General features: G+C 48.3%; 1 protein-coding gene across 2 annotated transcripts; it reads right to left on the reverse strand.

Annotated features, from left to right (window-relative positions):
* Positions 1-1,905: 1,905 nt before the first annotated feature.
* PNLDC1 (PARN like ribonuclease domain containing exonuclease 1) lies at positions 1,906-25,771 on the reverse strand. Of its 2 annotated transcripts, XM_003933773.4 has the most exons (19): positions 23,918-25,771; positions 23,460-23,517; positions 23,078-23,151; positions 20,968-21,007; positions 20,155-20,278; positions 19,246-19,334; positions 17,500-17,600; positions 14,646-14,722; positions 14,307-14,450; positions 13,395-13,464; positions 11,703-11,788; positions 9,958-10,013; positions 7,028-7,092; positions 6,541-6,594; positions 6,036-6,078; positions 3,925-4,024; positions 3,456-3,631; positions 3,230-3,328; positions 1,906-2,156 (listed from the first exon to the last, which is right to left on the reverse strand). In XM_003933773.4, exons 1-19 carry the CDS (start codon positions 23,991-23,993, stop codon positions 2,093-2,095), a joined length of 1,596 nt encoding a protein of 531 aa, XP_003933822.1. In that variant the 5' UTR covers positions 23,994-25,771; the 3' UTR covers positions 1,906-2,092. The 2 variants fall into 2 exon arrangements, with proteins under 2 accessions (XP_003933822.1, XP_074253281.1); XM_074397180.1 differs by lacking the exon at positions 1,906-2,156 and having other exon boundaries at positions 3,241-3,328; positions 3,456-4,024.
* Between the last annotated feature and the right edge of the window lie 17 nt (positions 25,772-25,788).

Genomic DNA, 25,788 nt, shown 5'->3' on the forward strand with positions numbered 1-25,788 from the left:
CCAGAGGAGCTGCACCACCCAGGGCTGTGCAGGAGAGAGGGAAGCCAGGCGGCCCTGATGACTGGCATGGGCCCCAGGCATGCAGGGGCAGGAGATGGAGAGCACGTGCTTGAAAGCCTAGATGGAGAGGGAAGAGCGGCTGGGCCACAGGGAGAGGGGAGAGTTAGGGAAGGAGAGAAGAATGGCCGGTTTTTTGCCTTGTTTTGGTTTTATCCATTTAATGATAGAGAGACCCGCAGGTAAAACAAAGCCTTGAAGAGCTGGGGAAGCGGGGAGAGCGCCTAGGGAGAGACTCAGAGCCTGCCTTGTCCCCCACCACTGACACCCAGGCAGGGCAAAAGCTGCTAAGGGCAGGGGGCCTCGAACCACTCAGCATTTGAGCAGTGCCCAGGTCAGCAGCACCCAGGTCAGCAATACCTGGGCACTGCTCAGAAAGTAAATCTGATCAACAAAGCCCGGTTGTGGGGCAGCTTCCAGCTCCGCCAGCTCAGGGCCACCCTGGGGAGCAGCAGATATGATGAGGGCTGCACTGAGCCAGATCACTGTGGACATCAGAACCCTGCCCATGGTGCTGTGCACTGAAGGGCATGCAGCAGGTGCCCAGTGAAGACACGCTGAACTGAGAAGAGGTGAATGAACAAGGCCTTACCAAAGTGTCGAATGCCTCCCTACTCCAGAGCTCTGCAGAACAGCTGACAGCGCCCAGCCCTGCTCCGCCACTGGGATGCCAAATGGCCCTCAAGACAGGCAGCTGAGAGGGGCGTTTTCCCTTTGCAAGAGTCCTTAATGCAGGGCTTACCCAACCACAGTCAAGCCCAAAGCCCGTGAAAGAAAAGCAGAATTCTCAGCAAAGTTATCTTCAATTAGCCTGGCGTGGCGGCTCACGCCTGTAATACCAGCACTTTGGGAGTCTGAGGCAGGAGGATGGCTTGCAGCCGAGTTCAAGATCAGCCTAGGCAACATAGGGAGACCCCATTACTACAAAAAAAAAAAAAAAGTTTTAGATTAGCCACCTGTAGTGGCATGTACCTGTGGTTCCAGACTCAGGAGGCTGAGGTGGGAGGATTGCTTGAACCCAGGTGGTAGAGGCTGCAGTGAGCCATGATCGCGCCACTGCACTGCAACCTGGGCAACAGAGAGAGCCCGTCTCAAAACAAGTTACATTCAATGAAAAACCACCACCACCACCCTGCCACTGCCCCGATGATGCGGTTTGCGCAGATGAGGAAGCACCTGCTAAGCCTGAGCGTGGTCTGGCTGGTCGGATCACGGGCTGCAGAGATCGTGTAGGGCTGCTGGGCCCCTCGCCCCTCAGGAAAGGGTGTGACCTCTGGAAAAGCAGTTCCCAAATCCTCCTGTGGACAGCTGCCACCCCTAATGCTTGTGTTTTTGAGAAGAAAAATGTCTTCCAGGCTGAACTGAACTCAGCTTTGCAGAGCCCTCAAGTGAAGCTCCAGGTTGAGTGACGAGTCTGGCCGAGTCCAGAACCCGCAGAGAAAAGCTGCTGAGAAAGCCGAGTGGAGCGCGGGCCGCTGTGGAGGAGACAGCGCCCAACCGTGCCCACAGCGAAGGCGCACACTGGGGCTGTGGGTCACTGTTTCTAAAATGCATGTGAACGTTTCAGTTTGTAACATTTATCGAGAATGTCCCCAGTGCACATGACTTTCCCTCTTCCCAGCTTCACGTCCTTCCTTTACTAAATGTGGGTAGGCCATTTCTCAGAACTAAGTCACAACAGCCAATCATAAGCCATTAGTTTTTCTCCCAGAAATAATGTCGCCTTTTCTTCATCTGGTGACCAGCTAGTAGCACAATGAGCTGCTCGTGAGACATTAGCTTAAATCCCGAGGCGCTGACTTCTCCGCCTGCATTTATAGAAAGGAAAGTTCTGGCCACACACACAGGTACGATACCCAAGGATTGATTTATCATTGATAGTGTTGATGGAATTTCACGTTCAGGATGTAACAGAATTTCCAGAAAAGACCAAACAGATCCATCTGCAAACAGAACCTGATTTATACAAACACACCCAGCATGCCTCCCAGAAAGCACGGGGACCGCGCGTGGCCGAAAGGAGGCCTCGCTGTGCTCAGGGACCAGATCTTCCTAGGATGAAGGCGAGAAGGGCCCAGGCCGTCATGATGCCACAGACTCTGCAAGACAATGACACGCATCAGTGGCCGGGGCGTCCAGCAGGCCCAGAGGCACCAACACAGGCTCGCCCCTCCTCCTTCCCAGCCCTGCACCCTCGGATGTCATTTCTGTCCATCACTCCCCCGGTGCCAACACTGAGCTTCTGCCTCTCAAGGGCAGGCTGACAGAAGGAAAAAGGTTTGCCTCAGAGCTCAGTGTGCTTCTTCAGCAATGCTGTTTTCTAACTGGCATGGCCCCTAACCAGCAAGCCAGAACCTCACAGGGCTCAACCGACAGCAACTCCGTCTTTCCAGCTGTTCAGGCCCAAACCCTGGATTCGCACTTGACCCTTCTCTGGTCTGTCGCTGACCCCACCCTGCTGCCCCTGGCTGCACCCAGTTGTGACCAGCTGAAGCATCTCCTTCCTGACTGCTCTCCTGGTGTCACCTCTGCAGTCTACCCCAACACGGAGGACAGCCTGAGTCGGGTCACAGATCTTTCTCACTGAAACCTCTGTGATTCCCCTCTCTCCTGAGAAGCCCACGGTCCTCACTGGGTGGCCACCACGGGGGGTGGAGGGTGTGCACCGGTTTTTTCCAGTGTCCCCTCCTTGCTGTTCTGCTCACAGTAGCGTGACTTCTCCTGGCACCTCCTGACAGGAGGGCTCTGCCCTGCTGTCCTCTCTACCTGAACACTGTTCCCAGGTCATTGCCTGGCTCACTCCAAGTCTCTCATGAGGACCCCCATCACCTCCTTCCAACTGCAGCCTGCCACTCACCCTTGACCCTTCTCTCGTTTTTAATAAACACTTGTCACCCAACACATTACAGGGTCCACTTGTTTATCATGTTTCTCTCCCCCAGCCCGTGAACTCCATGAGAGCTGGGATTTTCTGCTTCACTGACCACACCCTAGAACTATGACGGGGCCTGCACAGCAGGTGCTCAACAGACACATGATGAGTGTCACTGAATGACGTTCAGGTCACCACACTCGTCAACACCCCCCGGCAACACACACCAGCGAGCAAGCTGTGCTTGAGTCAGACCATGCTGGGACCCCGGGACCAGCAGGCGGCCTCCCCGGTACTTACTGGAGCAGGCAGTTGACGTTTGGGGAGTGCCTCCAGTAGCGGTACAGGGAGACGCGCAGGGTTGGGTGGCCCCGGTACTCCTTCAGGATGTTCCGTGCGCTGCCAAAACAAGTTTGCTGCACTCAGGCAGGCAGCACGATTGTGCCGGCTGCTGTCATCAGGCAGTGGAGACAGATACAGGGATGAACTCGGGAGGGGCGGGGGACGCGGACTGAGAGGCACCTACTCCTTAAACTTATTGGTCAGGAGTAGGAACTGGTTTCGTGTGAGTCGCCTGACATCAAACTTGCAGAGATTCTGAAACTTCTGGTAGACTTGCTGCTCGCTGACCCCAGGCCACCTTTTGACGCTGAGGATGAGGATGGGAGGTCGGATACTGGGATAATCTGGACCAGAAAAATTCTAAAAAACACAGACCACAAGAGATTTTCCACAGTGTTTCCTGACTTCTTACCCAATCCGAAGATCTCAAAAGAACTAGGAAAGGCTCTGCTTGGGGCAGGGAGGGGAAGAGAAGGGAGTGGGGGATGAGTCCATGTTGGCTTTGGTGGAGAAACACCAGAGGAAAGAATAAGCCAGCTTTTATCTCGGCAACCACTAAAATCCCTCTCATAAGTCCCAGAGAGCTCTGGCCGCTTCCCAGAGAAGCTTCTGAACTCTGAACGGGGCAACGGGGCCAAATGAGATCTACTCACAATCTTTGGGACCCCCGCTCGGATGAGGTTCACTTGGTTCACGTAAGGAGCCAGCACATCGAGGTACTGAGGAAAGGTCGACTCCGGAATGGGGTCAATGCTGCAAGGACAGAAAATCCCAAAGCTGCCGGGCACATGAAGTTCATCCACTTCCTCAGCCACAGCCAAGGATCCAGTGACAGAAAAGGGGAAGGACAATGCCTGGGACGGCTCCACCTCCCTCCCGCCCTCACAAGCCTTGGGGCTCCGGTTAGGTGCTTCCCCAGCTGGCCAATCTTTTTCTTTTTTGAGAGGGAGGAGTCTCATTCTGTTGCCCAGGCTAGAGTACAGTGGCATGATATCAGCTCACTGCAACCTCCGCCTCCCAGGTTCAAGCGATTCTCCTGCCTCGGCCTCCTGAGTAGCTGGGATTACGGGCATGCACCACCATGCCAAGCTAATTATTTGTATTTTTAATAGAGATAGGGTTTCACCATGTTGGCCAGGCAGGTCTCGAACTCCTGACCTCATGATCCACTTGCTTCGACCTCCCAAAGTGCTGGGATTACAGGCGTGAGCCACCCCGCCCGGCCCAGCTGGCCAATCTTAAAGCATTCTCAGTGGTCTCCATAGAAGCAGAGATTCCAAATGTCACCATCTGCTGGTGACGGTTTGGTGAGGGTCCCTCTGCTGACAAACAGCAATAGGCTCAGAGAATCAGTGTGAGGCCACTATTCAGAGAAAGCCCCATGCTGTCGCCCCTTGGTATGACATCACCCTTGATTCCAAAAGGCATCCCTCATCCCACAGCCTCTACCCACCGCCAGCGCACCCTCTGTCCAGGGAGCGCACACACCTGAGCACAGGCCCCAGGAAAACCACGGGCCAGGCAGACAGGCAGGGAGAGCTTTTAGGCCTCGAGGATTAAAAGAAATGAAAGACGCATGACCCAGAGCAATGAGGTACTCCACTACTGCTAGCTCCTTCACTGTCCGGCACACAAGTACTTACCAGGGAGGGCCCAGTCAAACCACAAGAAAGGAACCAGGCTGGCACAATTCTTATTTAAGAAATAAGCTGGCCGGGCGCGGTGGCTCAAGCCTGTAATCCCAGCACTTTGGGAGGCCGAGGCGGGTGGATCACGAGGTCAAGAGATGGAGACCATCCTGGTCAACATGGTGAAACCCCGTCTCTACTAAAAATACAAAAAACTAGCTGGGCGTGGTGGCTCGTGCCTGTAATCCCAGCTACTTAGGAGGCTGAGGCAGGAGAATTGCCTGAGCCCAGGAGGCGGAGGTTGCGGTGAGCCGAGATCGCACCATTGCACTCCAGCCTGGGTAACAAGAGCGAAACTCCGTCTCAAAAAAAAAAAAAAAAAAAAAAAAAAAAAAAAGCTTCCCATACATGTATGTGTCATAGAATGTTTGTATTTATAACATCCACTGCTAAAATGGACAAATATAGGAAGTACCCAAGTTAATAGACTGGAGTCTGAAAAGATATTTCTACATCAGTCCCAAAGCACATGAGAATTCCGATTGGCTCCTTGACCTGGCTCAGGCATACTTCACAAACGTGCATGCCAAGGATGGTGCTGTAGAGTGCACACGGAAAATGTGTTTCTGCTGCTTATGTGCCCAGGGCTATGGGCATCAAGCATGGAGGTCACCCTGGGGAAATGCACTGACGATTCCAATGTGGGGTTCCATTCATGTCTCCCCAGCCTGTGTGCCCCCCAGTGACGGATGTGTCATTCATTGAGCTGAACACTTTCTCCTCTTTCCTCTTCATTGCTTACATGGCTGTAAGAACACAAGTGAGAAGCAGACCAAGCACACATGCCAGGCTGGGAAGGGCTGAGACAGGTGCCAGGACCTACACCGAACCCCGCTGCCTTGGCCTCCTGACATCTGTGGGGATCGGGGCCAGGACCCAGGCAGGCAGGCGCAGGGCCATTTGTCTGCCACTGCTGTGTGGGCTGCTGCCCAGTCAGGGACAAGATTTCTATGACAGTGACAACCCACATTCGCCCTTCTCTGGTAGAACCCTAGGACTGGAGAGGTCTTGGCTTCCAGCAAAGGCTCAATAAATTCTGACCACTGAACAGCAGTATGAAAAGGAAGAACACTTACCCATGCACCTTCTGTAGTAGTAAGTGTGCCACTTTCAAAAGAACTAGGAAGGAAAAAAGAAACGTAACAGACCTTAACAAAATACGCGTGCTCATGCTTCTTCTCATTATGTGCAAGCCAATCAGAAATAAATGAAGAACCTAGGGATGGCAGGGGCATAATGCCAACAAAAAGTGAGTTTCCAGATGGGTGTGGTGGCTTGTGACTGTAATCCCAGCACTTTGGGAGGCTGAGGCAGGCGGACTGCTTGAACCCAGCAGTTTGAGACCAGCCTGGGCAGCATGATGAAACCCCATCTCTACAAAAAATACAAAAATTAGGCATGGTAGCTGCACCTGTAGTCCTAGCTACTCAGGAGGCTGAGGTGGGAGGATCACTTGAGCCCAGGAGACAGAGGCTGCAGTGAGCCAAGATCCTCACCACTGCACTCCAGCCTGTGCAAGAGTGAGATCCTACCTCCAAAAAAAAAAAGTGAGCTTACTTTTAAAGGAACAGCAATCCTTACCTGACCCACAAAGGAAGGCATCGTATGCAGCTTCATGGGGGCACTTTGTCTCAACTGAGGCATTTTCCACCATTAGGAGAGAATTGAGCAGTCATTAGAAACACGCCCCCTCCTACTCACCATCCCCAGCAGCTACAGCTCATACAACCATCCTCCCCATGGTCTGGCAGACCCTTCTGCGGGCCCATACACCAACTTCACCTTGGTCCTCCCCACGATGGAGAAAGCCCCAAGCTCAGGGCTGCCGCATCGACTAAGGACCACATTAAGGAGGAAACTGACATCTCCCAGGGCCCTCGGATGCATTCTGGGCTCGCTTGTTTGGGGCAGGAATTACATGGAATAAGTAAGAGTGAAGGAAAACCCCACACCAACCGCCCCCCGCCCACCTGCTGTCCAGGGACAGGGACCAGGGTCAAGAACAAGATCAGCTGAGCACCTCAGCACTCTGCTGACCATGCAAAAAGTGTGGGCTCATGGAACGTACCATATTTCTCACAGCTGATTGCATGAACAATCTCTGGTCCAGAATTCTTGGTTGGATTCAAGTCACTATTAGAAAAAAATAAACAATTTGCTGAAGGTAATCGCTTCTTGATTTCCCCTCAGTCCCTCTACTTTTTTTTTTTTTTTTTTTTTAGAGACAGTGTTTTCACCATGTTGGTCAGGCTGGTTGGTCTCAAACTTCTGAAATCAGGTGATCTACCCACCTCGGCCACCCAAAGTGCTGGGATTACAGACGTGACTGCACCCAGCCCAATATAAAGTTGTTTAAAGGTACTGAGGACACATCTTTAAGGTGCAAATCTAGGCATGGACAGGTAAGGTCTTGCTAACTGAGCAACCGGAAAGGGGAAAGAACAATGGAGCAGGAGGCTCCTGTGGGGTTACTTCGGGCATTTATCAAATGCTTTGAGCCTAGGCACCAAGCTAGACAAGACAGTCTCTGTCCTCCAGGGCTCTCGCTAGTGGCCTATCTAGTGACAAATACAGAGATAATGATGCCTGGGTCCTATAAACGCAAGGCCTGGGGCAAGACAGTCAAACCGGGACCCTGCAGGCTTCTGGAAGCAGGCAGGACTCTTGGAGAGTCCCAAACCACAGGAACCAATGGGGTTCAAGGAATGAGGAGATGGCAGGCATTTCCAGCAGGCAGACAGCAGGAAAGGCCGGGAATGGTGGCTCATGCCTGTAATCCCAGCACTTTGGGAGGTTGAGATGGACAGTTCAGGAGTTCGAGACCAGCCTGGCCAATATGGTGAAACCCTGTCTCTACTAAAAGCATAAAAATTAGCCGGGCGTGGTGGCATGCACCTGTAGTCCCAGCTATTCAGGTGGTTAGAGCAGGAGAATCGCTTGAACCTGGGAGATGGAGGTTGCAGTGAGCCAAGATTGTGTCACTGTACTCCAGCCTGGGCGTCACAGCAAGAGACTCCATCTCAAAAAAAAAAAGGAGGTCTGACACCAGGAGCTGTGAGGTGAGAAGTGGAGCTGAAGTCCTGTGTGAAGAGAGCCGCCAGAGGGTGGGAAGGAGACCCTGTGACAGGCAGGGGCTTCAGAAGCCACACAAAGACTGATAAGAAAAAGCAGCCCATTCAAATTTACATTCTAGATTATCACTCAAGGAGGGTGTGGGGGATGAAGAGGGCAGACCACAGGGCTTCGATGCCCCTCAGGGGCTGCTTCCACAGTATCATGGCTGGAATGAAAAGACAGTGATCCTGAGAATGCAGATAAAGGAGAGGTTAGAGATTTACAGGGTCAAGTCCATAAAACTCGAGTGAGCAACTCAGCTGTGTGACCCCTTCCAGGTCTTGGCTCCGGGACCTAGGTGAATGGAGACGGCGTATGACAAGGACACCTTCGCATCGCTGGTTTTCAGTAAGATGTTTTGGAAGCTCATGTGCTTAAACCTCCCTGACCCCTAACCTTCCCCTGTAAACAGGCATCATCTTTGTGGGTGTGCCATGAGCTGTCCATTAGGATCGGGACAGCTGTCAACAATGGCAGCCAAGATAACAGACCTGGACTACACGCGAGGGGCTGTTCTGAGTCCTTCCACAGCTACGAACTCACTCAATCCTCACAACCACCTTGGGAGTTACACATTATTTTCTCATCTCACAGATGACTAAATTGAGGCACCGAGAGATTAAGTAATTCTTTCAAAGTTACTCAGTGAGTGGCAAAGCTGGGATTGAAATCCAGGAAGCCTAGAATCAGAGCCTGTGCATTTACAACAGAATTCTCTCTCCCCTTCATCCTCTTATGCACACACAGCCCCCAGTATACACCTGGTACCATCAAGACTTCAGAGTTTCCAGGCACTGGAGTGTGCTTGAGGGACAGAGAGGATTGTCAAGTTGGAGGTACCCGTAGGTCATGTAGTGTGGGGACATCAAGAAGACAGCTGGTAAACGCAGTGTCCTAGATGCTGAGGTCTAGACTGCAGCCGCACACAAGTGCTGGAAGTTGAAGCCCAGGGGGTGGATGAGGCCACCCGGAAGCCTGGGAATGAGCAGGAAGAGGGCCGAGGGCCCCCGAGAGAAAACTTAGGAGAATGGTAGAGAGAATGAACCACAAGGAATGGGTTTATGGAATTCACACACACGGGGCCGGGTGTGGTGGCTCACGCCTGTAATCCCAGCACTTTGGGAGGCTGAGGCAGAAGAATCACTTCAACCCGGGAGGTAGAGGTGGCAGTGAGCTGAGATTGTGCCATTGCACTTCAGCTTGGGGGACAAGAGCAAAACTTCATTAAAAAAAAAAAAACAACAAAAAAAACCCTACACATCCAGAACAGGGTGCCACCTGGTTCCACACACCGCTTGTACCTAGTCCTGCTGAATGGGGCCAGACCAGAGGCGCCACGTGCCCCTCCAGGGAGCAGAAGTGAAGGAGACAAGGCCCTGACTGCCATAGGCAGAGGGGAAGAGAGGGGAGAGCTACTGAGGCTTTGTTAAGTTAGGAGAACGCATGTTGATGTGGAAGGAAATGAGAGGGAGACAGAAAGAGGTGGAGACACCTGGGAAGGGGCAGGCAGGGGTGGGGAACTGCTGAGCAGGGGTAAAGGTGATGAGTTGGGGACAGCTCCTCCTGCCTGGCCTCGCACAGGGAAGGTGCTTCATTTGCTGGTGACAGGGGCGAGACAATGAAAAAGGGGACAGTCAGCAACCGTACAACTGTTTGCAGGGCAGGGGTTGAGAGATTTCCTGTCTCTGGCTTCTCTCTCTTTGGAAACGGAGGCAAGAGGAAGGGGATCATGAAGCAGGAGCAGCTGGAGGAGACTGAGTCCGTAGTAGGCATCACTGTGAGTGGTGGGCATGCCTAGGGAACCCGAGGCCCTGCAGGGCACAGGGAGGCCGTGGTGGCCACAGACCCTGCTCCAGCAGCAGCTCCAGGAATCGCCACCCTCACCTGTTCAGGACTTCATAGACTTCAGAAAGACTTGACACCCTCGGGAAATTCATCTCCTACAATTATGGAAAACAAACCAGAGAAAAACGTTTGTGCTTTTGTTTATTCTCAGTTTTAGGCAGTACCAAATAGTCATTAAAACAGCCTGGAAAGTGCTAACTCCTACAACCTCCTCTTTCTCTCATCCTTATTCCTTAGGATGTCAGCGTACCCAGTATCCCTGGGTTTCCTACAAGGACTCCCAAAAACCCAGACTAGAAAAAAACTCTACACACACCATCTCTCTTAGAAGATGTATTTAGGAGATTATCTATAAACACAGGCAAGGACACACATGTAGAATACAGGCATTCTAAGGCCTAAAAGGCCTTGGGGGCAATACCTAGTTACTAGACCCTAAGAGTTCATAGTAGCTGGAAATACCCGAAGTACAAATGGTAACAGCTTTTGGGTAGAGACAGACCACCCCCCACTCCCATCTGTGTGGCTTCCTTCCGGGATGATTCACTCTAAGGGATCACCCTAAGGCTTCACAACATTGATCTGATGCCCCTTTCTCTGTTCTTCAATTTTTTGTTTTTTTTTTTACTTGAGACAGGGTCTTGCTCTGTTGCCCAGGCTGGAGTAAAATGGTGTGATCTCGGCTTATTGCAACCTCCACCTCCTGGGCTTAAGTGATCCTCCCACCTCAGCCTGCCAAGTAGCTGGGACTACAGGTGCGCACCAACATACCCAGCTAATTTTTGTATTTTTTGTAGAGATGGAGTCTCACCCACATTGTTCAGGCTGGTCTCGAACTCCTGGGCTCCAACCATTCACCCACTTTAGCCTCCCAAAATGCTGGAATTACAGGTGTGAGTCACCTTGCCTGGCTATTATAATTTCTAAGCAGCATTTAAACCAGATAGGTCTCTATTCTCTACATATAGTGCATGGCCCTGACTCCACAACAGAATCACCTACGGAGCTTTAGAAATGCCACCCGGCCCCACTCTAGATCAGACAAGAAGCTGCCAGTGTGGTCTGGCTATCAGCATTTTGAACTTCTCACGTGATTCTAACGTGCTGCCAGGGCTGAGAACCCATGACTGTAGGGCTCAAGAAGAGGTTTTTTTCTCAAGATTTTTCAGGAGGGAACCCCCTCCACCCTGGTGCTCTGTACACATGTTGCAAATATTCTCAAGGCATGCATCAAGTTCTATATTAAGTTGTTCTGTTGTCTGACCTAACTAGGCACAAAGGGCCAGCATGGTGGCTCACGCCTATAATCCCAGCACTTTGGGAGGCCAAGGCGGGTGGATTATGAGGTCAGGAGTTCCAGACCAGCCTGGTGAAACTTCGCCTCTACAAAATAGTGAAAGTAGCCAGACATAGTGGTGTGTACCTGTAGTCCCAGCTACTCAGGAGACTAAGGCAGAAGAATCACTCGAACCTGGGAGGCGGAGGTTACAATGAGCCAAGATAGCTCCACTGCACTCCAGCCTGGGTGACAGAGACTCCGTCTCAAATCAGTCACTCAATAAGCACAAAAACTCTATACAAGTAAGTCAAAATGTGGGAACTTCAAAGGGGATAAGAGTCATATATAAGCTAATATGATCACTCACAGGTGCCAACATACGAAAGGAAACACACTGGTTTTAAGAGAGAAAAACATGCAAAGAACTTTAAACAACACAAGAGAAAGCTAAGCATTACTGGTGCAGACAAAGCAGTCCTTAACCCAAAGCAATTCTCTTCATTACCTTCCAGATATCCTTTGTTACATTCTTCGTATCAATGAGAACAGGAAACAGGCTGTGGATATTCTGCTTAAACTGATCGTAGCTTTCTGAGGGGAAAAACCCAGGTAGTCAAGAGTAAATTTGTTTGCTGGTAAAAATGGGAAGGAACATTCTTGAACCTAGCTAGCCACCGGCACCGATTAATAATGCAAACTGAAACAAAACAGGAACTGAAAGCATCCTTCATCCTAGCCACTAAGGAGTTCTAAATGATCAACCTGCCATCACCACTTTTAACAGTAAGGGCCAAAGGGTTTTGTTAAATTTAGGATGCATTCTACTGCCAACTTTAGTTAATGTAGTTTGTGAAGTTCTAGCCAATGCAATAAGACTTTTAAAAATAGTGTATTATTGAAAAGGCAGACATAAAGCCATTTGTAAATAACTGCTCAGAGAAAAATCCAAGAAAAAAAATCAATTAAAAATTGTAATTAGTAAAGTGTCCTGATAAAAGAAGTTTACATAAGAAAGAACTCGGTGGTTATCAAAGTTATACCTGCATATAGTTTAAAGAGGTTTACTGCAAAACACGCATACTAAAAACAAAAACAAAACCCTGTGATCCTCTTCCTGCTACTATTCCATTTCCTACTCCCCAAAGGCAACAATTTGCAATTCTTTTCCTTTTGGTATTTATTCCCATCTCTCTAGCACACACATGCTGCAGCGTTAGACACAGCACTCCTGCACTCCTGCCAGCTGAGAGGGTAATGACCCCTCATTCTGCCTCCACACACATGCCCAGCTCTACTGCCACATGCGCGTCATGCACAGAAGGGTCTGTGGTGGCTATGATGACTTTTCCTTTCTTGCGCAGCTTTTGTTCTCCCAGCAATTATTTTATTGTATTTAGTTTTTTGGTGAATGCACATTATTAATTTCACCCCTGATTCTCCTCCAACTCTTTCAATATGCTCAAACTCAGGTGTTTTATCGTTTCTTGGGGAAATCTCTAAAACTTTCTTACCCCTTTTAATCTAGACTAGTGTTCTTTGCACATTAATTCATTTAATCTCAAAACAACTCTGATATTGGCACTATTATCCCAATCTTACAATTAAGGTAATGTCAGCTTGCAGGAGACTACACACAGTGAGTGTGAGATGGGTGAAACCGCCGAGGCTCGAGTCCCGACCTTTACCCACTAGGCTGCACTGCTGCATGTCCAGTAATGGAATCAACCAAGAAAAAGCAGGGGACAGCCGTTAGGCAGTATCACACGATATTAAAGCGGCATTTATTGTTTTTTTAATAACACAAAATAACGCTTTGGGTAAGTGAAAAAAAGCCAAACAAAAATCAAATATGTAGTATAACCAAATATGTAAAAACTTAAGGATTATAGCTGATCAAAGGTGACTTCTGACTTGAGACATTTCTGATTTTGCCAAGTTTTATACAGTAGCTCTGAACAGCTTCAGTAATAGGGAGGGGGTGTCAACTGAAATTTAAGTTATTGCCCCCTTGACAAAGTCTCCTGGTTTTCCACTCCGGGGAGACAGTAACAGATCAGAGTACGGGCCTCTGCCTGAACTCTCCAGAAACCTGCAGATGCTGGGAGGAATGTACACGTTAGGGGACACGATTCTGGACTAATCCCTCTGTAGATGAAAAACGAGGATGAAGGAAGGGGAACAACAGGTGTGTCCCTACCTGGCAGGGGTCTGAAGAACTTCTCATGCAGGTACAGCAGGTCCATCATCATATTATGTCCCACTAAGGGCTACTTGGAATAAATCAACAGGTGAGAGAAAATAAAAAATGTCATACAGACACTACAAACTAACAGTTTCTTGCTAAAGATGTAACGTTAGGACCCACTGTCATTCTGATCACTTGACAATTCCATTCTAACCCCCCTTTGCCTCTATGAAAGGTAGTTCAACCACTTAAATGCCAACAAAAAGAAAAGAATTCGCAAGTAGCAGGCAGGTAAGGCAGGGTCGGCGCTGGAAATCTAGACCGTGAAGAGGCTCCTGTAGTTTCCCCAAGTCGTTTTAGGTCAATTAGAATTGAAATTCCTGTGTTACAAAAGAGGCAAAGAAGTCATACTGTTTCTTATGGATAATCTTGCCCCAGATTAACCTATCATGATTTGGTGAAAGCAAGGTTACATCCAGGAAATTAGTTATAAATGAGAGGGCCAGGCGCAGTGGCTCATGCCTGTAATCCCACCATTTTGGAAAGCCAAGGCAGGCAAATCACTTGATCCCAGGAGTTCGAGTTCGAGACCACCCTGGGCAACACTGTGAGATCCTGTCTCTACAAAAAAAAAAAAAAAAAAAAAAAAAAAAAAAAAATTAGGTATGGTGGCACGCGCCTGTAGTCCCAGCTACTGAGAAAGCTGCGTGGGAGGTCAAGGGTGCAGTGAGCTGTGTTCATGCCACTGCACTCCTGCCTGGGTGCAAAGTGAGACTTTATTTGAAAGTAGAACATGAAAAAATTAATGAGAAGGAATCACTTATCTTAAGGAATCTGATTTTATTATTGAAGGAGCCTTTAGTATCTATGACAAGAAATACAAAAGACTGTCTTTAGGCAAAGAAGAGAGACTTTTTTTCCTACCTTCTGGGCTTTCACCAGCATATGGAAAAAGACAGAAAAACCCTTTGCAGAGAGAAGAATATTTTCCTTCCAACAGCTCTCTCGGTCACAAGAGGTGCTCTGAAGATACCAACGATGTTGTTTACTCACTTTCTTCACTACCACCTGAAAAGCAAGGACAAATTCCCTGAATCCTGGGTCACTGGGGATGAAGCCTAAAGAACTGGTTCTGTATCTAAAACAAAAGGAAAGGGCGAAAAACTACAACAGTTCGAGAGAAAAGCTTTTCAGATGCCAGATTTGGCCAAATGAGAGAGAAACGATACAGCCGCTGATGCCTGTTCTCAGGGGAGAACTCACCCCGTCATCTTTCAGCACCGTCCAGATGTTGTGGAGGGCCTGCCGCAGCACCAGCTGGACCTCAAAGGCCTGGAAGCCTGCAGCAGGGAAACACAGGGGCACACAGTAACTGGAACCATGTGGCATGTTCCCCTCAAGAGAAGCCTGGAGGAGCGGAAGCTGAGAGACGGAGAGGTCAGGTACAATGGTAGATTGAAGGGTGCTCAGGCCCATGAGCCATGTGGCAGGGCCTGGCCTGTCATGATGGGATCTAGGGCAGCATTCTAAGAGTTTCTGATCCTAGGGCCACTCTTGAGTTGGGGATGCCATAGAGTTTGTGTTGATGCGAGTTATGGCTACTGATATTAACCATGTTAGAAATTAAAATTCTTAACATTCTAAAAATGTTTTTTAAACAAAAACTCATTATATATGAACAAAAGTAACACTTATAAAAAGTAACTATTTTCCAAGACAAAAATTTGAGCAAGAGGCGTGACACTGTTTTACATTTCTACAAATCTCTAACATTTGGCTGGAAGGTTCTATCAACATCTGCATTCTATCTGTTGTGATCCTTGAAACATAAGAAAATTCAGCCTCAAGGCTGGGCGCGGCAGCTCACACCTGTAATCCCAGCACTTTGGGAGGCTGAGGAGGGCCCAAGGTCAGGAGTTCAAGACCAACCTGAGCAACATGGTGAAACCCTGACTCCACCAAAAATACAGAAATTAGCCAGGCATGGTGGGGCAGGGGGATGGGGACTGTAATCCCAGCTACTTGGGAGGCCAATGCAGGAGAATCCCTTGAACCTGGGAGGCGGAGGTTGCAGTGAGCCAAGATCCAGCCTGGGAAATAAAGACTCCATCTCAAAAAAAGAAAATCCAGCCCCAAACAGATATGTAGGTGGAAAAGGGAACAGAATTACTAGCCTTATCCAATGACTCTGAATATTCTTTAGAATTGCACCAAATTCAACAAGTGGCAGTTTCTTAAAGATCAGTTGGAATGTGGAATATGAAACCATCATTAATGAGTTTTTTTCTGTGCTACATTACGGTCCACTGGCCTATCTGACACCTTGAACAGTGCACAATAGTAACATCCTGTGCTAGTAACTGGAAAACACTGGTTGGCAGGGTTATGCAGGTCTCCCAAGTGTTCGCACATTTTCTTACAACTGAAGATAGTGGAAAATGGATCACTGATCTCATCAGAAAGGTCACGGTACTGGGAAGTTGCCAAGCTTATGGTGGCACATGCAAGTTCTTCAAAATTCCAGCTTTTGACTGAAAGTTCTAATTTTATCACTAGGAAATGCTGCAAGTTATCTTCCTTGAAATGGCAATTTTTTTTTTTTTTTTTTTTAAAACAGTGTCTTGGTGTGTCACCCAGGCTAGAGCGCAGTGGCACCATCTTGGCTCACTGCAACCTCTGCCTCCCAGGTTCAAATGATTCTCCTGCCTCAGCCTCCAGAGTAGCTGGGATTACAGGCACCCGCCACCACACCTGGCTAATTTTTGCATTTTTAGTGAAGATGGGATTTTCACCGCATTGACCAGGCTGGTCTTGAATTCCTGACCTCAAGTGATCACCTGCCTTGGCCTCCCAAAATGCTGGGATTACAAACGTGAGTTACTGTACCTGGTCAACAGGCTTTTCTTAATTGAGAAAATGGTTGTGAAACCTTCATTCTAAATAACCAATCAGTTCTTTCCAGAAAAAAAGGACATTTTGTGTGGCCGGGTACGCTGGCTCATGCCTGTAATTCCAGCACTTTGGGAGACCAAGGCGGGAGGATCACCTGAGGTCAGGAGTTTGAGACCAACCTGGCCAGCATGGTGAAATCGCATCTCTACTAAAATGCAAAAATTAGCTGGACGTGGTGGCGGATGCCTGTAATCCCAGCTACTTAGGAGGTTGAGGCAGGAGAATCAACTGAACCCAGGAGGCAGTAGTTGCAGTGAACTGAGATCATGCCATTGCACTCCAGCCTGAGAAACAAAAGTGAAACTCCAGCTAAAAAAAAATATAAAAATAACATTTCATGAAAACAAACAAAAAAAAGCAGCTAATTCATCTCTCAACTCAAAAAAAACTGCATATTCACTTTTCCTTGACACAACAGCTATATTTTGGCACACAACCAAGCAATGTTTTATGCGTACTTATATATTGACATATAATATTTTAAAAAATAAGTAATCAAAAAATTGAGATTTATTATAGCCAAGAATATTACTTTTTCACCAAGGAGGCTGCTAGTAGGATTAGCTTTTCTGTTTTTAACTGAAACTAAGTGGTAACGAAGAACACGGTCTGATGCTCCTGCCTCAATTTGTGCTGGGGTATCTGCAGGTCTGTCTGACATTGCTTGAGCACCAATGCAAGTGGCACAATAACAAGAGCAAGTGACCACAGAGCGATGTGCGGGAAATTGTTCTGACCTCACAGACCCATTGGAAAGAGTCCCAGAGACTCTAAGGTCCACACCCGCCGCCAATTGCTGCTAAGCTACTACCACGTTCACTGTGGCTTCACACCACAAAGTGGGGGAAAAACTCAGATTAACAAAAGTCAAAATAAGAACAAAGGGCACCCAGGACTGAGATAAAAGGGATGGCTCCTGAATGGAACTTGACTTTTTCAGCCTTGAAACTCAAAGTATGTTGAAAAGCCTTCAACGTTTGAATGCAGGTTAAAGCTTTACCTAACCGCAAAGACCACAAATCCCCCAAGCAAATGCTGGCATCAGACTCAGTAATGATGCATTTGGGACCAGGGTCCCAAGAGAGGGTATGTTTCCTCCAACTTCCGGCAGGTAACAGTGACCTGTCCCAATGCTCCTGCGTTGGGAGGAACAGCCCCTGCCTACCAGCAATCCCAGGAAGAGTCATCCAGTCGCCTTCCTTGGCCAGGTCTAGCCATCGCGTCACTTCATCAATCACTACCTTGATTTGGTCTTTATCCAGAGAGCTGAAAATGGGCGCATGAAAGTGAAAATGTCAGAGAAGAACACACCAGAACTGCAAGACTAAGTTAACACGAGAGCAGTTTCTCAGCCCTCTGGTTTTCATACTGCAATGTATGAAGAAAATGGACCAAAAGAAGACCCTTTCTTCTCTGAGGTTCTTATGCAATAGGAAGCCTAACAGTAGGAAGAAAAGCCCACAAGCTTTCACAGGTTCCAGGGATTTATTCCACCCACTCCTGCTTCACTAGGATGTATGGAGAAAAAGCTATTGGTAACTAGCCAATGCCAAGTATTGCTATCAGGACCGTCTTCTTTATTCAGCTTTCGGGGGTGATAAAGTCCTATGTGGAAAAATAAGGAAAACACAAGGACTTTGGTAAAGACATTGACTCTTGCGTCAGAAACAGAAGCACATAGTATCACTGTGAGATAAGGAAAGACCTTTCTCCAACTCTTGAAAATAAAAGAAGGTTAAAAATTCAACTTGTTTTTCCCTTACAAAACTCTACATTTTTACATGAAAACCAGCAAGAAAAATACAAAGAGATGAAAATTCCTCCAACATAACAGAATTATCTGGAAGAGATCATCACTCATCATATTTCAGATTTTTTTTTTTTTTTTTTTTTTTTTTGAGACGGAGTTTCGCTCTTGTTTCCCAGGCTGGAGTGCAATGGCGCGATCTCGGCTCACCGCAACCTCCGCCTCCTGGGTTCAGGCAATTCTCCTGCCTCAGCCTCCCGAGTAGCTGGGATCACAGGCACGCGCCACCATGCCCAGCTAATTTTTTGTATTTTTAGTAGAGACGGGGTTTCACCGTGTTGACCAGGATGGTCTCGATCTCTTGACCTTGTGATTCATCCGCCTCAGCCTCCCAAAGTGCTGGGATTACAGGCTTGAGCCACCGCGCCCGGCCAATATTTCAGATGTTTATGTGATCTCCTTCTTTCTGATAAAGGCAAAGAGCTTCCATGACTTGGTCGAACCCACAACTGAGCTGACAGCACAGGGCTCCAGGTGAGGGTGCCAGCCCCAGGGCCCCCCGCCCGTCTCCCCCCAGTGCTGTTGCTCTCACTGTGGTCACTCCTGACCCCAGCTCTATAGGAATATGAGGTTTTGGAGACTCGGGCTGGCACAGAGAACCATAGTAAAAAGGCAGAGGCCCTGCCCATGGGGAGCAGGGTTAGTCACAGCGGGGCAGACACAGCCTAACCAAGGTGCACATCTGACGTCAGTGCCCAGGATGACTGCCACAGTCAAAGTTGCCCGTGAGATATGCTTGAAAAAAATCCCTGAAGAAGATCAGACAGAAGATCAACATCACATCTCACAGCAAGTCCAACAGAGCCATTTCTTCCCCTCTAGCACTGGAATGGAATTCTTGTTTTGAGTTCCAAATTAGGAGTCAGTTTCTTTTTCTTTCTTTTTAAACACTGAAACTCACTTGACGCAGTGGGAGGTTCATGAGGGAGTGGAACACGATGGAGACAGGTGAAAGCCATTCTCAGCTCAGGCAGAGGCGGCTGAGACCATCCCCGCCACGCACGGACGGAGGTCACCACATTCCTTGAAACAGCATGCCCGCCCACAGGAAATGCAGACAACAGCAACAAGGAACCCAAAGGCACCTGGAGAAACAGGCCATACCTGCGAACTCTCCAGTTCCCACTCAGGATATCATGTCTAATTTTCTTCTCCTGTTCTTCATTCATATACGGGATTCCGTTTTTGAGAAACTTAAGACAGAAACAGAACAAGAAACACAGTAAGGAGACAAGTCAGCGCTACCTCTGTGCTGAGTGAAGAGGTAACCTCTGTGTCTGATCCCATGAGGACAGGTAGAAAGCGGAAAGGGAAAAACAGGCTGTACAGGCCAGTTAGTCTAGATCACTTTTAAAACATTCCCAGGCCAGGCGGGTGGCTCACGCCTGTAACCCCAGTACTTTGGGAGGCCGAGGCAGGTGGATTGCTTGAGGTCAGGAGTTCAAGACAAGCCTGAACAACATGGCAAAGCCCCATCTCTACTAAAAACACAAAAAGAATTAGCCGGGCCAGGCATGGTGGCTCACACCTGTAATCCCAGCACTTTGGGAGGCCGAGGCGGGTGGATCACGAGGTCAAGAGATCGAGACCATCCTGGTCAACATGGTGAAACCCCATCTCTACTAAAAATACAAAAAATTAGCTGGGCATGGTGGCGTGTGCTGTAATCCCAGCTACTCAGGAGGCTGAGGCAGAAGAATTGCCTGAACCCAGGAGGCGGAGGTTGCGGTAAGCTGAGATTGCACCATTGCACTCCAGCCTGGGTAACAAGAGCAAAACTCCGTCTCAAAAAAAAAAAAAAAAAAAAGAGAATTAGCTGGGCATGGTGGTGGGTGCCTATAATCCCAGCTACTTGGGAGGCTGAAGCAGAAGCATCACTTGAATCCAGGAGGTGGAGGTTGCAGTGAACCGAAATCACGCACTCCAGCCTGGGTGACAGAGCAAGACCCCATCTCAAAAACAAATAAACAAGCAAACAAAACGAATTCCTGTTCCCCTCTTCCAATGCCATACCTTGTTATAGTTGAAGCCATACTGATTCAAAAACTGAACACTGGAAGCCTGGAAAGAGAATTCCGAGTCCAAAATCCCAAATGTTGTAGGGAAGAGAAAGAAGTTACACGAATGGGCTACGTACCTATAACAAAAGAAACATACAGAGAAAAAGCCACAACCACTTAAAAAAACTCTGGCTCCCAGGGCAGGCTTCGTGGGGGGGGGGGGGGCTCTTTCTTTTAGGTAAGAAGAATCTGAGTGTGCCCGAGTGTCTGCTGTGTTTCAGGAGCTATGATTGGCACGGGTGGGGGGTGGGGGGGTGAGCTAAAGGAAAAAGGCAGAGATCCTGTCCTCAGGGCCAGGGTCTACCACAGAGACAGCCCTCCATAGGCCCCCCCAGGGATGCCGGGTCAGCATGCAGGCTGGCACCCTCAGCTGCTCATGGGGGTTGGGGAGGCATCCTGAGATTTGGGACATCCTTTCTGCCTACTGCATCACGCAGTTTAAACATCACTTTCATCATACCACGCTGTGGCAGGTGTTTTTATTAATATAGGTGCACACAGGAGATGATGGAAATGGGGAAAGGAACACCTAAGGTACAGAGCGAAACTGGTGGCAAAGGCCCCATGGGAAAGGTACTGCTTCCAGAGAGACGTCAAAGCCAAGCCGGAATCCGAAGAGGGCAGAGCGAGCAGAGGAGAAGTCAAGAAGAGAATATGGAACACCCAGGGCCAAAGTGGTTGGGGCACCTGAGGCAGAATGTGAAGGGGGCAGCTGTGGAACATGGGTGGGCAAGCAACATCCTTTGCAGAAGCTCTGGATACATACTTGTTTGCTTCTCCTTCAATAGCGGAGAACATAGACAATCCTGGAAGAACGACCACAAAGGGAATGAATGCCAAAGAAAAGCAACCTCAGTTTCACTACACAGACAAGACAATTCAAACGGTACTTTGTGCCCAGATACTACGCGAGCTGTCCAACGTGATAACATCTTTAATGACCAACAAAGAACAGAATGGAAGCATGAGAAATGTCAAACTGTAATTCACACTGAATTTGCTAAAATGTAATTTGTGGCCTCTTCTTCAATTATAGAAGTAAATATTAAAGTGACATTCTCACAGTTTTAAAACTAACTAGAGAAAATATCAAAAACCATTAAGATTTATGTATTTAACTCATTTAAAATGTCTATTCCTCCCCTCTCAAAGAAAATCATACATAAAGTAAGAGACTTCAAGCTGGGTGTGATGGCTCACGCCTGTAATCCCAGCACTGTGGGAGACCTAGGCAGATGGATCACTTGAGGTCAGGAGTTCCAGACCAGCCTGATCAACAGGGTGAAACCCTATCTCTACCCAAAATGCAAGAATTAGCTAGGTGTGGTGGTGCATGCCTGTAGTCCCAGCTACTCAGGAGGTGGAGGCAGGAGAATCACTTGAGCCTGGGAGGCAAGGGTGTTGCAGTAAGCTGAGATCTCACCACTGCACTCCACCCTGGGAGACAAGAGAAGGATTCCCTCTCAAAAAGCCACCCCCACCAAAAAAAAAAACAAAAACAAACAAACAAACCACAAGGGACTTCAAATTTGGGTACAACAATGGAAACATAACTACAACTGTTTCCCATATAAAAATAAACAAAAAAAAATAACAGAAAAGTAGCAAAGGATCAGGCTAGAGAGGAAAACACATACGTTCAGCATGATTCGTAGTAAAAGGAGGAGTTGGACATGGCAGCCGGATCTTAGCCTCTACTTGAGAGGCTGAGACTGGAGGATCTCCAGAGCCCAAAAGTTTGGGCCCAGCCTGGGCAACACGGCAAAACCCCATCTGGTGGGTGGGGGAGGCACTGACAAACCCAGAAAAGTAAAATCTGGTCCAGGGTTTGTTTCTGTAAACATAACATTTTACTGGAATGGAGCCATGCTCATTTGCTCATGTATTATCTACAGCTAATTTCACATTACAAAAGCAGGATTGAGTAGCTGTAAAAGAAACTGCATTATCCAACTGTCAAAATGAACAGATCTGTTTTGACCAGCCTGGCTAACAGGGTAAAACCCTGTCACTACTAAAAACACAAAACTTATCCAGGCCTGATGGTGGATGCCTGTAATCCCAGCTGCACGGGAGGCTAAGACAGGAAAATCGCCTGAACCCGGGAAGAGGAGGTTGTAGTGAGCCAAGATTGCACCACTGCCCTCAGGCCTGGGCAACAGAGTGAGACTCCATCTCAAAAAATAAAATCAACAAACAGATCTGTATGAGCTGATAAAGATCTCCAAACCCCATCAAGGGGGGAAAAAAAAAGTTTCTGAAGCTGAGATAACCTTGTTTAAGGTTATCTGTGTATCTTTAAAAAAAAAAAAAAAATCATAGGCCAGGTGTGGTAGCTCATGCCTGTAATTCCACCACTTTGAGAGGCAAAGGCAGGATTGCTTCAGCCCAGAAAGTCAAGACCAGCCTGGGCAACATGATGGAAAACCCATCTTAAACAAAAAATTTTAAGATTAGCTAGGTGTGGTGTTGAGCCTGTAATCCTTATTTCCTCAGGAGGTCAACGTGGTAGGATCACTTGAGCCCAGGAGGTCTAGGCTGCAGTAAGCCGAAACCGCGCTACTGCACTTCAGTCTTGGCGACAGAGCAAGACCCTGTCTCAAAAAACAAAAATCACACACACATTTTTACTTGAGAGAGTAACTGTTCCTTAACACTGCCTTATTTAAGCATGGAAACAATGCTGCTAAATTTTGTTTGCTCCAAAGTGTTAATTCCATATGTATAAAATGGCCCAAAACAAGCAACAAGATTGAGTATCGTTTTGTAGATACTCAATATCCTTGAAAAATCTCAGAGCTGTTTTTACAGTAGAAAACACAAAGACAATAAAAATATCTTCTTGAAAAACTCAAACATCTAGATACGAAACTCACCAATCTGACAGATTGTAAATTGCTGAACACTCTGGCGGGTCTTTAGATACCACTCCGACGGCAAATCAAAAAGACTGTGAACAAAAGGCATCTCATTCCACGGGCAGTGACATACCAGCCCCGCACTATGGCCTCTGCGGCTGATCACCACTCTCAACCGGGGAGCCTTTTTTCCTCTTTACAACAACTAGGGACCACCACCAGCATGTTGTGGCCAAAAGCCAGGTCCCCCAACACGTGGGAGCAAGCCACACAAAACGTCCTGCCCCCCAAATGCCAACAGGCTGCTGACCAAAACGATGCTGGTCTGGCCAGGATAGGACACAGAACGGACACAGCTTTAGTTTTGCCTCATACAGAACGGACACAGCTTTAGTTTTACCTGATCTGCTGGGGCCCAGACAGGTTAGAACGAAGGCCCGTGAATTCTATGTCCAGACCTGCCGGAAGGCAAAAAATACCAGTCCTCGGATGCAGACCATCGCTAGCACTCTTCACACAGTCAATCTGCAGGCAGCCAACGCACCCGGGCTCACCTCCGCGCTCAAGAAGCCAGGTGAGGAGGAACCGAGGCAAGGAGCAGCCAGCCGCCACTGCCCCCTCCCCTGCCCCCACCCCGGGGTTGCACCTGGGCGCACCGGGCTCTGACCAACAAGGCACGAGGGGCTCGGAGTGTACTTGCTGCTCAACGTCCCACCGCCCCTGGGGCCGGAGAAGGAAGCCCCCTGTCCTTCCCCAGGCCCTTTCTGAGGCCCCGCGGCCTGGTCCACCACCCATTCCCCAAACTCGCCCGGGGCAAGGGGCTCTGTCCCGCACAGCCGGGAATCCCAGGTGCCTCACCCACAAAGTCCGACTCCTGGACAAGCTCTTGCAGCAGAGGGAGGCTCTCCTCGAACTCCTTGGCACCCACGTCCATGGCCGCGCAGCCGCACTGAGGCACTCAGCGCTGTCACGTGAAGCCCACGAGCTTCCGCTGCACCTCCTGGTCTTAAAGGGCGCACGCGCAGAAAATAGGCAGCCGTCCACGCCCCACGTGCCCGGTTCTTCCGTGTGGGGCTGGCGTTGCCCACACCTGCCTGCGAGTTTTTTGATTGTACCATTTGCCACAAAGGTGAAGGTTGCTTGCAATCAAAAACTGTTTACCTGGCTCCTTAGCAATTTCTTTGCAACCTCAGCAATTTCTTTGCAGCCCTTAACGTGAGAATGCCATTTACATAGATGAATGTTTAAGAGGTGTGGCAGGAGGAAAAGAGAGTCCCCAGGAAAAGAGTGAAAGCAGAAAAGCGGAACAGAACAACCCCGCCGGAACTGCAACAAACAGATCCTTCGCTTTGGCTCACGGTCTTCTAAATCACTTCTTCCCAACTTCTCCATCACTGCCAATATTGGTCTGTCCTTATGCCCTCTCCCACGGCCCTGGACATCTTTTCCCTCATTCTGCTGTCCACCTTACTACTGTCTTCACACCGGCAATAAAACTTTGCAAAGCCTCAAGAACTGCCCATGACATGGAAGGAATCCTCGGTCCCCGCGGATTATCTTGTGCACTCATTCCTTGCCCAAATCCCTACCTACAGCATCACTTACAGGTGAGCCCAATGTTTACTTGTTACTGTTTCCAGTGCCACTAGTCCATGGTCTTCCTTACAGTGTCCTCCCTTGAATCCTAGGCTTCTATTTGAACATTGTTTTGAAACTATGGTTCTCAAAGTGAGGTGCTTTAATCAATCTTTAAGGTTAGGGGAGAAAACATTACATTTTTTTATTTTTTAACTTTTTTGAGACAGAGTCTCGTGCTGTCACCCAGGCTGGAGTGCAGTGGTGACATCTTGGATCACAGCAACCTCCACTTCCTGCGTTCAAGCGATTCTCCTGCCTCAGCCTCTGGAGCAGCTGGGATTACAGACATGCACCACCACACCCAACTCGTTTTTAGTAGACGGGCTTTCACCATGTTGGCCAGGCTGGCTGCTGCCTCTGCCTCCCAAAGTGCTGGGATTACAGGTATGAGGCACTGCATCCTATCTTCAATTATACTTTTAAATGCCTCCCCTGGGACATTAATTAAGCAGAAGGCGACTATTAAGCCATTCGATTCTGAAGGCCTCTCAACCAATCACTTTTAAAAAATGGTGCATACAGATCTGTATTCTATTTAAAATAACACACTTAATACTCAAAAGTAACATTTCACTTCTAAACAAATACATAATTGGGGTATACATTTAAAAACTTAGAAGACAGTGCTCTAGAAGCTACTTTAACTGCCTACAGGTTTTTTCTCACATTTATCAAATAGCCAAAAATTAACACCTTAATCAGCTCCTTTCAGAGAACTGCCATAATTCCCATCTACCCAAGCTCAAATTTTAGATTAACTTACATGCATTTCAAGCTTCCTCTCCTACCTAGTAAAATGTTTGCTTCATGACAAACTGAGCACCCATTAACTCCATCCATTTCCATCTCTGCTTTCAGCTCCTCATGGCACCTCCTTCCTCTTTCAAATTTGTTTCTCTTACCATTGAGAACCAAGAGTCCAAGTAAGGTTGACATTTGGTCCTTTGATCTTCACATACTGACTGTTCTATAATAAACTTAGACTGATACTGACACTTCCTATTTTAGAAAACACCCCACACTCTGAGCAGCAAACAACTGTCATTCACTGAGATCACTCGCCATGAGCCAGACGTGGTAATAAGTGGTTC

Source organism: Saimiri boliviensis, chromosome 4, assembly GCF_048565385.1.
Source record: "Saimiri boliviensis isolate mSaiBol1 chromosome 4, mSaiBol1.pri, whole genome shotgun sequence".
Lineage (NCBI taxonomy): Eukaryota > Metazoa > Chordata > Mammalia > Primates > Cebidae > Saimiri > Saimiri boliviensis.